The 13,108-nt window shown below is 38.8% G+C and overlaps 1 protein-coding gene across 1 annotated transcript in view; it reads right to left on the reverse strand.

The window, feature by feature from the left end:
• LOC307257731 (ryanodine receptor 2-like) overlaps positions 1–13,108 on the reverse strand; it is a 67,142-nt gene that overhangs the window by 25,862 nt on the left and 28,172 nt on the right. Inside the window, exons 46-70 of the mRNA XM_080037031.1 lie at positions 12,265–12,451; positions 11,518–11,626; positions 10,995–11,115; positions 10,493–10,662; positions 9,967–10,187; positions 9,288–9,378; positions 9,040–9,180; positions 8,111–8,268; positions 7,885–7,963; positions 7,558–7,647; positions 6,164–6,301; positions 5,945–6,022; positions 5,680–5,755; positions 5,440–5,563; positions 5,026–5,141; positions 4,596–4,672; positions 3,657–3,778; positions 3,374–3,423; positions 3,131–3,191; positions 2,401–2,648; positions 1,825–1,906; positions 1,208–1,338; positions 727–1,047; positions 389–626; positions 50–137 (exon numbers count right to left, since the gene is read on the reverse strand). Coding sequence (XP_079893157.1) covers positions 50–137; positions 389–626; positions 727–1,047; positions 1,208–1,338; positions 1,825–1,906; positions 2,401–2,648; positions 3,131–3,191; positions 3,374–3,423; positions 3,657–3,778; positions 4,596–4,672; positions 5,026–5,141; positions 5,440–5,563; positions 5,680–5,755; positions 5,945–6,022; positions 6,164–6,301; positions 7,558–7,647; positions 7,885–7,963; positions 8,111–8,268; positions 9,040–9,180; positions 9,288–9,378; positions 9,967–10,187; positions 10,493–10,662; positions 10,995–11,115; positions 11,518–11,626; positions 12,265–12,451 — 3,317 coding nt within the window. The remainder of the gene's footprint in view (positions 1–49; positions 138–388; positions 627–726; positions 1,048–1,207; positions 1,339–1,824; positions 1,907–2,400; positions 2,649–3,130; positions 3,192–3,373; positions 3,424–3,656; positions 3,779–4,595; positions 4,673–5,025; positions 5,142–5,439; positions 5,564–5,679; positions 5,756–5,944; positions 6,023–6,163; positions 6,302–7,557; positions 7,648–7,884; positions 7,964–8,110; positions 8,269–9,039; positions 9,181–9,287; positions 9,379–9,966; positions 10,188–10,492; positions 10,663–10,994; positions 11,116–11,517; positions 11,627–12,264; positions 12,452–13,108) is intronic.

Here is a 13,108-nt window from a genome sequence, read left to right on the forward strand (position 1 = left end):
GATAATAGAAAAATAAGTAAAAAAAAACATTATTATGAGTCCTCCTCACATGAGATTTGGCCCAGAATATAAAGACCTCAGCTACCATGCTGTACAGCTGCTCAGCATCGGGGTTCGACTCTGTCAGCCAGCAGGCTCTGAGACAAGAAAGACCAAAACACATCACATTATTATTGCAAAATGTATTCAAGTAAAGCGAAATGTGCCTGGAATAATAGCTAAAATAAAGTAATCGTTTTTTCCTGTTTACAATTAACCTATAGTTGTTTAACTCAATGGATAATAACTGGTGATGTTACTATAGAATATAGTAAAATAAGGTTAACTTTACTTAACTTGAGTCAATAAATACTTCACATTCCCACATCTCCTTGGTAGCATGTCTTACCGATTGGAATCCACAAATGGGATGAGGACGGGATAGAAGGCATAGAGGTCCCGCACCAGCACAGTGAACTTCTCCTGAATCTGCAACTCTGTTTCGGAGGTATCACACACTTCTGCTTTCATCTGCTCCTCCTCTAGCAGCACACATTCAGCCCTCTTCCTCAACTTCTCCATAAGCGGTAGGAAGTGGCTCTTTAACAGATCATCGCGGGCTTTGCATATGATTGGCTGAGAAAAAACTGAAAGACATGACAGCGTCTTCATAGTGTTAAAAAAATAAGACTGAAAGAGGATAGAATGCATAACTAATGTGGACAGTATTGGACATGACCATAATACCTGAAAGCTGTTTCATCCATTCACCCTGGCTAGCACCAACATGGTGATGTATGATACGGAGGATGTGCCCAAGTATGTCACTAGCATGCTGAGGAGTGACAGAAGTGCAGATTGGTCTGTCATGCTGGCCCTCGGGGCCCCAGTGCCACCAAATGGACAAGTAACTGCACAACATGGGCAAAGTGACCTCCGTTACATGGATGTAGTGGGCCTGACCAGCTCCAGCACCAGCGCCTGCCAACTCCTCCACTACCTCCAGAGCTTGTTCCAGAGAAGGCAAAAGGGGACACATGTCTTCTACCTCATCTGGCAACCCTAGGTCTACAGGAGAGAGATATGGAAAATTAAACTGAGAAAACAGAGGGATTCAGATGTGGGGGAAATAGCCATGTAATGAGCCAAAGATTACGCACACACACACACACACACACACAACTGATCATTATGGTATCAGTGTCTGCAGTTTTTTTTGGTTTATTACCTTCTCTCTCAGTATCACTCATGGTGTTGTAGATGGAGTAAGGGTTGTTCTGGTTTAGGGCTGGCTCCAGGAAGCATACGGGAAAAGTCCCAGTCAGGGCTGCCAGACAAGCGCCTGCTGCTGTCCTCTGCCTGTATGGAAATGTTAAGCAATAGACATGTGAATGACTGGCGTCCAAATCATTTCAAGAGTTTTGGTGCACACCTCTTTGCTTATTTTAATTTACTTCCCAGGAGTTTTCTTTTGTATCTCAGGTTTACAAATGTTATTCAATCGACCCTGGCCTTAAAATGTATTTGTATGGCCAAAAAATAATGTTTAACCAATGCGCGTTTGCAATTTATGTTCTTAAAGTTTGTTGATTTCATTGATCAAGTAATGTATGTAGAGTATATCCAAACACTATCTAACTAACATTTAAGCAAGATTTTCCTTTTTCAACAAACAAAATAAATGAGACATGTAAGTCATTATTTGATACTTTAGTATGGTTGACATGACTATAAAACATTATAACAACATTTATACAGTAGGTCATAAAAGTTGAAAAAGTATAATAGGTGCTCTTTAATGTAATTTGTACAAACACTGAAATCACATAGCAAATTAGGCAATACCCCTCCATGTAGATGCTGCTACTGGTGCCAAGAGAGTAGAGGCTGTTGAGGATCCTGTAACAGGACACCTGGATACTCCCCACTGGATAGATAAGGGGTCATTAAAGTTGAGATTATTTCAGAAACAGCCAAGTAGGAAAGACGATAGCACACAATCAGATACATGACTAGCTGGATGGCTGCTGATTCAGGTGATGAATAATTCCTGGAAGGTTGGAGTGTTAGTGAAGTAGACAATATGCTCCTGCTGCTCTGTGTCATCACTGAGACGCCTAATGAAAGCTGGTTTCAAAGATGTGGAAGGTAGGAAGTAGAGGGCAGGGTGTCCCAGAGTGGTTTCAGGGGTGGGGAAACCAGCTGTTCATCCAGCTCCATAACATACAGATGGAAGCAAATGAGACTACTGAAAACATGTGCTGGTGATTTATTACTGCTATTGTGAGATTATACATGAAGATTTGTTCATTAACTATATTTGTAACTGTATATTTTGGGGAGAATTTTAAAGTAACATTCAACATACAATGATATGAGACATTCTTCCTTGACAGAGACCAACATCAATGCAGCACTTACCTAGGAGGTCCACTCCATAGTTTTGGATGCCAAGATGCTGGAAGAGGGAAGTGAGGGTTGGGACTAGTACGGTGGTTGTGTAACTGAGAACTTTGGCAACTCCTCTAGCTTGTTGACTCCTACTCTGAGGCAAACAGGCCAAGGTCACAGAAAGGTTTTCCACAGTCATCTCCAGATCGGCTGCAGATGCCTCAAAGAACGAATGCAGAGATACTTGGATAGACTCTGGGGATGACTTCATCAATGTCCTAGGGCCAAAGGGTGAGGAAATGTTCATTCCTTTGTGACAACCAAACATTTCTGTACATGCTGTATGTGTAAAGAAATACATACATAATAATTGATTTGTTTTTTCCACAAATAAAAGGAAACATTTTTAATGAAAAGTGTATACAATCAAAATATTAAAGATGTGGTGCTGCGTCTCTTTTGAAAAGCTATTCTAAAACCAGTTAAGTGGAGTAAATGAGTTGCTAATTTATACACCAGACAAGTCTGAATGCCATCAATCTCTGCAGAGCCAAGATTCTGCTTCTGGCGTCATGCTCCAAAGGCATTGTCCTTAGGGAGTAAAAGTGATATCAAGCACAATTAGATAGCATCAGCGTATCAGTGGCTCAATTACAGCAGTCATTTCATCCTCAGACATGGCGGTGTGACACTGATGTTACCGGAGGCAGAGTGAGGAAATCGATTTAGGCAGAGTGTGACAGTGGTGCCATCTAGCTACCTGGCATCCAGAGCCTGTGCCAAAACATGGAGGCAGCTTGCAACTGATGAGGCTTCGTTTCCTGGGAAAACAAACGTACACACGGTAAATACAAAATGTCAGTTCATATGGACAAAGATATGCTACATGACACACACAAACCCACAGAATTCCATGACTCTTTGAAAGTTACATCTTAAAGACAGAAATGGAAAATGTATTAAATTAAAGTCTGAATAAACTTAATTTCTACCCCATCCTTACCAAAGAGTGAGGTCCTGTGTCGTACTAAAGCCGCAAGCTTACAAAAGAGGCTGGATGTAAGGAGAGAATACAAGTGAAGTTAAGTGAGGAGAGGAGGAGTGGAGTGGAAAAAGTAATTATGATATACACAAAACTAGAAGAATGGCAGCATAGAACAATGAGGCTTCTTCTGTTCAAAATAAAAACATGTCTGAGGATTTGTCCAATAACACAATGATTTGCAATCGATAAAAACATTTTAAAATACAACTGATCAACATATGTTTAATTGGGTAACTCGTACCTTGCGATCATCTCCTTTTCCTTTTTTGAGGCATGGATTCTATGACCAGTTGAGGAGACAGAAGTGGACAGGAAATACTGACGGTGGCTCTTCATATATTGCTCCAAAAGAGGAAGGATAACCTGTTGAATGGATCATTAGCTATGGTCACATCATAAAACAACATGCTTTACATATTCTCCTTACATTTCCTATGACTAGCTTCAAAGTTTGATTTAAACAATTACATAAATAAATCACTCTTGTCTCAGGGATTCAATGAAGCTACATCAAACAGAGAAATATTTAATTCAAAAGCAATTTTTTTTATGACTGCAAAATTACATCAAATAGATAGTTATATAATAAATTGAAGCCCATCACTTTCTAAATGCATTTTCCCATGATCAGAGAGGATTCTATTGTGTGCCATGATTTTTCAATGAAGGACCAAATTATAAACTGTGGGGGCACAGGGGCTTAACATTTTTCACTCTATAAGCTCTTCTTAGGAAGCAATGGCAATGGATAGACAGAGACGTTTGTGGTTGTGTGTGTGCAGTTCAGTCAGAGGTGTCGGAATATAGAGATCACTAGCATGACTCTTCATCATCTTGGCTGGGACTGACTCAAGGGGTCTCATCATGGAACATAAACCCCTTTGACTTGCTGCCTCCTTGGAGGCAGAACTGTGTGGGAAGCTTTAATCAATGTCCTGATGGCAATCGACACGCCCACATGGATTTCCAAATGGTTAAATAAATTACACAGCCACAAAGGGTTTAACGTAGAGGGGTTGCCTGTGGCAACAGTCAAACAAAACTAATTAGATGACGGAAATTAAATAAGAAAAAAGTCTAAGTTGACAAAAGAAACGGCACAGTAAAAATTTGATTGAAAGGGGGCTATATAGTTTCAATATTAGACAGTGGATTTTAACTGTGTTGATCTGACGCAAACCTTGGGGAAAAAATGTATTGGTTGCTGGTTTGGAGCTCTCTCTGTTTTAGACATTTGTCCTCTGGCTTGCATCACCTCTGGAAGGAAAAGCACAGGGAAATACACAATCAAAGACTGACAAGATTATGATATGATACCACAGACAAAAAGAATATACTGTATATACTTTGTATGTTATTTTTCCGTAAGAAAGAGGTTCACATACTCAGACCTGGTTTGAACTACCTTGTTATGGTTGAAATCAGAACTACCCTGAGGCATACTTGCTGAATAGACTAAAGGGACTGGCCCAGTGATATGTTAAAAACATCACAGTATCAGGTACATAGTGTTCTCATACCTTTAGGATATATAATGTGAACGTGCTTTTATAGGTTTTATCGTATTTTCTTTTCTGGTCTCTTTATATTCATGAATATGTTAATATTACCCAGTTCCAACATGTGCTCTTGGGCATCCTCTGTGTGAGATAGCAGCCGCTGAAGGAGAGTGTATCCAAAGCAGTTAGCAATGGCTGGAAAGTCCATCTCCGCTGTCTTCCTATCCCTGTGGAGGGGGTGAAATCAAACATGGCTAATGAAACACTATTGCTTGAAAACAGAGTGAGCTCTAACCTGCTCTTAACTGATACTGTATAACCTTGACTAATGTGTGTGTTTTATTTACATAATTATATTGAAATAATGTCAAGAGAATGTTGGGGTAATTATTTGATTAACTGGTTTGCTCTGTAATTCAGGTTGAGAGAGACTGAGGTCTGGTAGCTGCTAAACGATGAGAGCAATGCCATTTTAACATGGACATGTAAACACCTTTTGAAACCTTATGCTCAGTGTTTACTCACCTCCACACAGTGTAGCCATTGAGCTGAAAGAACTTGAGGATATCCTGGGCTCTTTCTCTGAATTTGGTCTTCTCCTTGGCAGACAGGGTATCAAATGGTACAAGCATTGAATGGCCACCACCTCCTGAGAAGTAAATAGGTTAATAACCTTGCAGTTTTGTTAGCTGTTATGTGCTTCCCGAGTAAAGGGGACTTAAAAAATATATAATAGACTCGTAAATGACACCGTGGTGTTTGTACCTTTACTCTCAACTTCAAATTTCTTCCTCTTAACAAAGGCATTGTGGTAGTTTTCAGCCAACTGTTCAGCCATAGCCTATACAAAAGAAGAAAACATTTTTTTAAATATAGGTTCAACTGCTTGGTACATTAGCTTGGCAGTAATGTTTCTACAAATGTTTGAAGTGCAGATAATAGCCTAGTGGACCAGGAAGAGAGTTCAAGGCTGCTTTTACAGCAAGGAAACCACTTCTGTCAAGAAGAACAGAATACATATATATCTTACACACTGGTCCCAAGATAAGGTGATGCTGCTCATGTCCATAGGCTTGGGGCTGAACGTTGATGCTCCTTCAAAAGACAGCTATGAAAAACAACAAAGGGTTGATTACCCAATTAAAGAAATGGGGGGGAGTTTAGTTGTGATTAATACAGTATTATTTAATAGAGGAGACCCATTTGGTGCCCAGAGGCTATGTGAATGTGGCCAATGGAGTACAGATACCTGTCCAGCCTGAGAGACTCTGCGTGGACAGGTATGGGCGCCAAAAGCTTCTCCTTCCTTGGTTCTCTCTATGGTCCATCCAAAGGCAAGCATACTCCTTATCGTTTCTTTAATCGCCCAGCGGTATGACTCCTTCTCCTGGAAAACTCAGAAAGTTAGATAAACACTCATGTAAAATGGAAACCTGTAGGTCAGGGCTATTCAATTAGTTTTGAATGGGGGCCGGTTGGTGGAAATGATCCAAAATGAGGGGCCAGAAAAAATGCCTAAAATTGATGAACATCACATCAATAGCTACATATACTATAACGACATAGGAGTGCATATATTGTCTTTATTTGATCAAATAGAGTTCACCAGCTTATCAAAAAAAATCCCTATTTGATTAACATAGGCTGCCTGTTGTTTAAGTGTTTAACAATCTTATCAGTTCAGGAAAACACAATAGGTTAACTCTTCAAACCTTGAACGTTTATCAAAATACATAGAAATAAATGTACTTTAAGTGCAACAGCTTATCAAAATACAGGTAGGCCTAGGTTTACTAAGAGTGCAACAGCTTATCAAAAAACATAGAAATAAATGTAGACTACTCTAAGCGCAACACCTTAAAGTGTTTCCCCCCAAAAATGTATACTTGTCAAGGGGTCACTGTCCATGGTCATGGGAGGCGCGGCGCTGTATTTTGCTCAAAGATGCCAATGCACAGTACAGAAATACAACTGCTTATTTGAATGCAAAAAAACTACAGACACTGACTTTACGGTTGTGCAATTTTGTTTGCTATGTGAAGGTACAAATTTTGTGCAAACATGCAGACAGTACAAAGCAAAGTTCTACTGGTGCAATATTATGCAGACACACTAAATACAAATAATGGACCATACACTTACACTGCGGTACAATCGCGCGCGCAAAGCTGCATACACAGAGCAGCTGATAGAGAAACGCTTGGAGACACATGTGCACATTTATTTACTGCAGATCGCGGCCTTTCGCGCAGTTATGACCATGCAAAAGCACACATCGCGCGTGCTAGTACATTAATTGTGCACCAAAACTTTTTTGAGTCGGTCGGTAGTCAAGGCGGGGGCCAGTAAATATTCCTTCGGGTCCGGCCCGCGGGCCGCCTATTGAATAGCCCTGTTGTAGGTCATCACAGGACAGCAGAAGAGAACAACATGCTCAAACTATTTTTGATATATCAAAAACTTGAAAAGATAAGTTCTCCAGTGCAAATACCCAGGACCAAAAACCCAGGGATTTTAATCTTTAATATCACATCCATCACATTTAGTATGCAAGTGCTTTTGGGATTCTATCAGCTCACTGCTTTCTTTATTGAAGTCCATTCACACACATTCACACCATGAAACATTTACTTCTCAGTCTACCTTCTCAGCCAGAGCCCTGTATGGCTTGAGGAGAGGGTGAACCTTGGTGTGCTCACATCGCTGCTCCCCATGAACCCAGCCATTGGCAAACTGATAGAGATAACACAAATTCAGTCAATATCACACATACTAAAATAAGCATATACATATTAACGTATTAAACCACACAACACAGACAGGTGTTTATAAATTAGCGAGGAGATACATTAGTTATCTTAGTCAACTATTCCTACCTGGTTCAGTCCTGATAAGGACATTAAACACCAACTCTACTTTGTCAACTTTGACAGTCTGTTCAGATTTGAGGAATAATTATTGTAATATTACCTTGTCCATTGACCACTTCTCGTGAGTATGCTCTGCATACTTGTTCACTACAAACTCCAGGCTCTCTGGCACTGACACACTAGTTAAGGAAGAGGAAAAAAATACATAATTCACACATTTGGACATACCTACCTACACATTATTAATGGAAATTTTCATCAAGGGCATGAATATAAATGTTATAATGGCCTCTATACTGACACTTTTTCCCAAAGTTGTATCTTACTTTGACGTGTCTACAGGCTGGGGGTCAAAGTGTCCTTCTATGTCTATGGAGGCTTTTCTCTCCATATGCCAGTTTGAGTCCATGTGGTCAGGAGGAAGGGCCTTGGCCACTGCTGCCAGGCAATCTACACAAAGGCTAAATAACTGAGGCTCATAGGGCTGTGGAGTTGGAGAAAGATGGGTTGTTGTCAACAAAGTATGCTCCGAAGGGAAGAAGAAAAGGAGATAGCATGGGACTTGATATACGACAGGGAAAAGGGAGGCCAGACAATAAAATAAAACAGGGTTAAAATAAAGACAGTTTGTATTTACTGATTTCAAAGATAAATAAGACTCTACCTGAAACAGTCCAGTTCCAATTTCTGTCAATTAAGTTGGTACGATTGAGGCAGAAATTTATTATTTATTATCATAATAATGTTTATATGCACACATGAAACTCTGTTTTTAGGAACAAATCAAGAAAATAAATTACACAACAAGGTTACACACACTCCAATGACCTGGCATCCCTAAAACACTTGTTTATAATAAGCTAGTTAACCAAATCTGCCAATTCTGACATCCAATTGCAGAACTGGCACTGTAAGGCTGGATTTGGATGCTTTGCAACAGTAACAATGAGTGGCCTTTGTTTGTTTTTAACTCGCAAATGTGTCTGTATAACAAAACAGTGCTCAGCTAAGGACACCAGCTTCTTTATTTCAAATGTAATAAGACAATGGATATCATTATTTTTGATCATAAGAATAACCCTTGTTGGATGAATAGGTGCCCTGAATGAAGTCTATCTCATGGACATATATGGCAATCTAGGCCCACTGCTAGAGACAGAGTTAAGTGGTCAAGAAATCACATTTCTTAAAATGAAATCAAACTGTGCATCCCTTTTCCCCAATAAGACAGATAAGAGTTTCCAGTATGATGTACCTTCTTTGCCAAGGCCTTAAACACACCCCAGAACAACTTTCTAGAAAGCTGGAGCTCTTCTTCAGACGCAAAACCCTGGTCACCATGCCCTGCAGTTAGTGAGTAGTACTTCCACCTCTGCTCGTAGTGACTGGTCAATAGCTGGTAGATGAAAGTTATGACCAACATCAATATCATGTATAATTTAAACTTGCAGAACTTAAATATTTTCACAAATAGTTTTATGAATTGAAAATTCACGTATAAACCTTTATCGGCATTTTGCTGTAGTCTGTGAGATGGGGAACATCGAGGACGAGACGTCGAAGGAGAGGCTGCATCATAGATGGTTGGAGTTTACTGGAGACACCAACGATTACAACATTAGTCACATGAACAGATACATACCACATCCACTAACAGACAGACACATACGCACATGATGAATGATATGACTGATTATCATGTCTCAGAAGAATGACACGTTTCATTAAGAAGATGCCATGGGAAAGAAGTTAATTCATTTAGCATTTTGATTGAATTGGGTAAATTATATCTAAATTGGGCCAAAACAAGCTTTCTAAAGATTCATTAAAAATAATGAATGGGAATAAGATTGCACAGATTTTTCTGCTTCAGTAAACAATGATTTGTTGCGGTTTCTAATTTCTCTTCTCAACATGTGATTTGGTCAAACAGGAAAAATACAGTATAAATGGATTGAGGAAGCTTATGCTGAGAACAAATCATACATTTAAAAAAATAGCAGACAACAGAAGATGCAGCTACAAAAAAATTATTATGTAACATAAGAAATATAATCCATCAGAAAATGTGTGAAGAATATATATTGTATCTACAGACAGCAATAATTCTATTTAATTATACCAAAGTGGAAAGAAACGCTAACTCTATAGAATGCTTTGTCATTTCAACAAAAAACCCTACCTGCACACAGCCAGCAAACTATTTTCAATAGCGTCTCGCTGAGCCTTCGTCAAGCTAAGAGCTCTGGAGAGGCTGTAGATTGCCTGGATAAGTGAATCTACCAGCAAGGCATGGTCCTCTAATGCACAGAAGAGAGCTGAGCATTTGGTGAGCAGGGGAAGCACAGATGTGCACAAGTATCTGTTGAGATCCAGGGCCATATCCGTGGCTCTTAAGTCTTCCTACAATTAGAAAGAAAAATTTTACTTATACAGAGTCCAATAACTAAGATCGCAAGACAAAATTATGACCATTTCACGAAAATAATAGTGTTTTCTTACAGTGAACACAGGTATATAAAAAATAATGATTTATAATATTAATAATAAATATATACTGTCATAATTTTGTAATAATTATTGTGTTATTATTATTGTTTATTTGTGATTGGCTTCAGCTTCGATCAATAAGTAATCACATAATTTCTACAATATTGCACCGGGATTCTCAAGCACGTGAGCAGGGCAACAAAATAAAAATGTCTCACAGTGTCAAGAGCGACGGCCGCCTGAAGGTCAGGCAAAAAGCCAACGGCTACTAGGTGGAGAAGAAAGCTCTGGTTCTCAATTCCATAAACCCGATCCAGGAACAGAACCATAGCTGCCTTGTGGTCTGGGCAGAACACTGTGGATAAATCGGGCTCAACCACAAGACCATCTGGATAAACAAATGAACAAATAAAGATTAATATTACAATTAAAAGTAATTTGATATATTGAGTATAGAACATGTATATACGCTATGGGCGGCTAGCCCTGTCTGTGGTTGGGGATCCATCATTCAGACTCAACCGTTGCCACCATCGTGTACAGGAGGGACAGGAGAGTCAAACGAACATTGTAACTTCAAAATCTCGGATTGTAAAGGTCTTGAAGAAAATCTTCATTTCAAAGGCAGCCATAGCAGGCAAGCTATGTTTCCGTGAAAAAGCTTAAATATATATTTTATTTACTGTAGTGATTTAAGCATTAAAGATCACGGCATTAGACCTTTAGACACTGTGGGGATTTGAATGGTGATGCTGATGATTCCCTCAAGATCCTGAATGGGGATGAGTGACCTCAGAATGGCTCTGATGCGGATTGCTTCTCCTTTGCCTCCTTGAATCAACTAAACAACAATTCAGAAAAAAAAACATTGTTATTGGTCAGTCCTTTAAGGATTAAATGGATAGCTCATGGACATATTAAGCACTTCCTCTAATTGTTTTTGTACTAGAGAGGAAAGAAGTGTCTGTTTCGTGGATTTTAATTAGATAAATACTGCTATCATAGGTACTAAAGCGGTAAATCAGTTTCTGAGAAAATAATCACAGTTAAAGGTTATATTTTCCAGTGTAATGTCCAAACACTTTATGTGCCATTTGATGAAAACTAAAAGCAACAATCTGACATTTTTGGGGGACTCGTTCTTTAAAAAGCCATTTCAAGCCGTTCTTCATTAGGCCTCATTGTTTGAGGAATCAGTGGATATTGATGCGGAAGAGCTGCTGAAGGCTGGAAAGACACTCACGTGCATCTCTGGAGCACATCGGCCCAACAAGTCGATAAGGGCTGAATAGAAGGTCATGATGGCGTGCCCCATATGAATGAGGTCATCATCATTGTCCTGGACAACATCTCTGTGACAGGAAACAATCATAAAAGTGAAAAGGTTGTCACAAGCTTAAATAAAGAGATACAGGTTTATAATAGAATCCCATGATTGAGAATAATGTAGTCCATTAGCCAGGAAAATTCAGATATTTGGTCATTACTGTAATTATCTGTAGATAAATAGAAGAAATCGAGACCAGCTCCCACACCATACGCATTAAATCGCTAGCACACAGATGCTCACAGAAACAGTCCTAAAAACCTCCCTAGACTTATTTAAAATAGTCATAAATACATCATGTTTTACTCTTCCCATTGTCTGTATCTACACTAAGCATTTTGAAACCTAGTTAATAAATTAAATTTATATATATTTTTTGTTAAAAAAATCTAAATTTCACCACTGCTTGTTACAGAAGGTGGAGCATATAAATGAAATCCTTCTCCACATAAAGACGCTGGTTAAGTTTAATCATTTGAACTTTAAATACACCACAATTGAGCTTAATAAGTAGTAGTGAGAAATAGAAAATCATATACATATAGATAGTCAGTATTTCTTTACACTACAAAATAATATAAAATGTGATCAAATGAAACAATTGAATCGTTTTCAATCTGTAGTATTATCTACTGCATAGTTAAAAAGACATTAAATACTGACAGTGTTCTGTTGGACTGATAGGTGGTGCAAGGTCCGTCCATTGAGGGATCCTCTGAGATCCTGATGGCTTCCTCCATCGACGTGAGCAGACCATTTCCACCGTTACCTCGCAGGGCGGGGCCAAAGCACTCAGGCCGCCGAATCAACAGCCTCAACACCAGGTAAGCATTCTCCTCTACGCTCTCACCTGTGGTCAAAGAACGCACAAAAGATAAACCTAAACAAATATAAACGATGGATTCTGTGTGGAAGGGCATTTGTTTGTTTCACAAAATATTTCTCAGAGTTTCTCAATCAATTTATAGGACAGGACAATAGATTTATAAACACAGCAAGAGGATAAATAGAATAATTATACCCAGGTAAATATAAGCATGGACTATACAGAAAAAAGCTCAAGCTGAAATCATTGAATGGAAATCCAATACCATTTTAAAATATTGTCAACATAATTTGGACTGATGACTTCTGGGCACTGCTTTAACGTAAAACAAAATCAAAAGGAAAACCAGAGAGTTAGTTACCTCTATCGTAGCATACAAAATTGGGAGCATGTTCACTTTGTAACTTTGTGTTTTGCCCTTAGAATTCTGGCAGTGTATCAAATACCAAAGAAGTAATGAATGCCCTTAATAGGTTACAAGTCAAACATACTGTATAACTGACACATAAAGTGTAACTGACTGATACATTAACAAATAAATTATAGTAAGTTAAATCATTTAAATTTAGGCCCGTGATAAGGCACACTTAAAGACATATACAAGAGATACAAAATTCTTTAATGGAATATAATAATATAGACTGCCATAAACACGCATGTCAGCAGAAATGCTAAACAGAG

This window comes from Ammodytes marinus (assembly GCF_949987685.1).
Source record: "Ammodytes marinus genome assembly, chromosome: 11".
Lineage (NCBI taxonomy): Eukaryota > Metazoa > Chordata > Actinopteri > Uranoscopiformes > Ammodytidae > Ammodytes > Ammodytes marinus.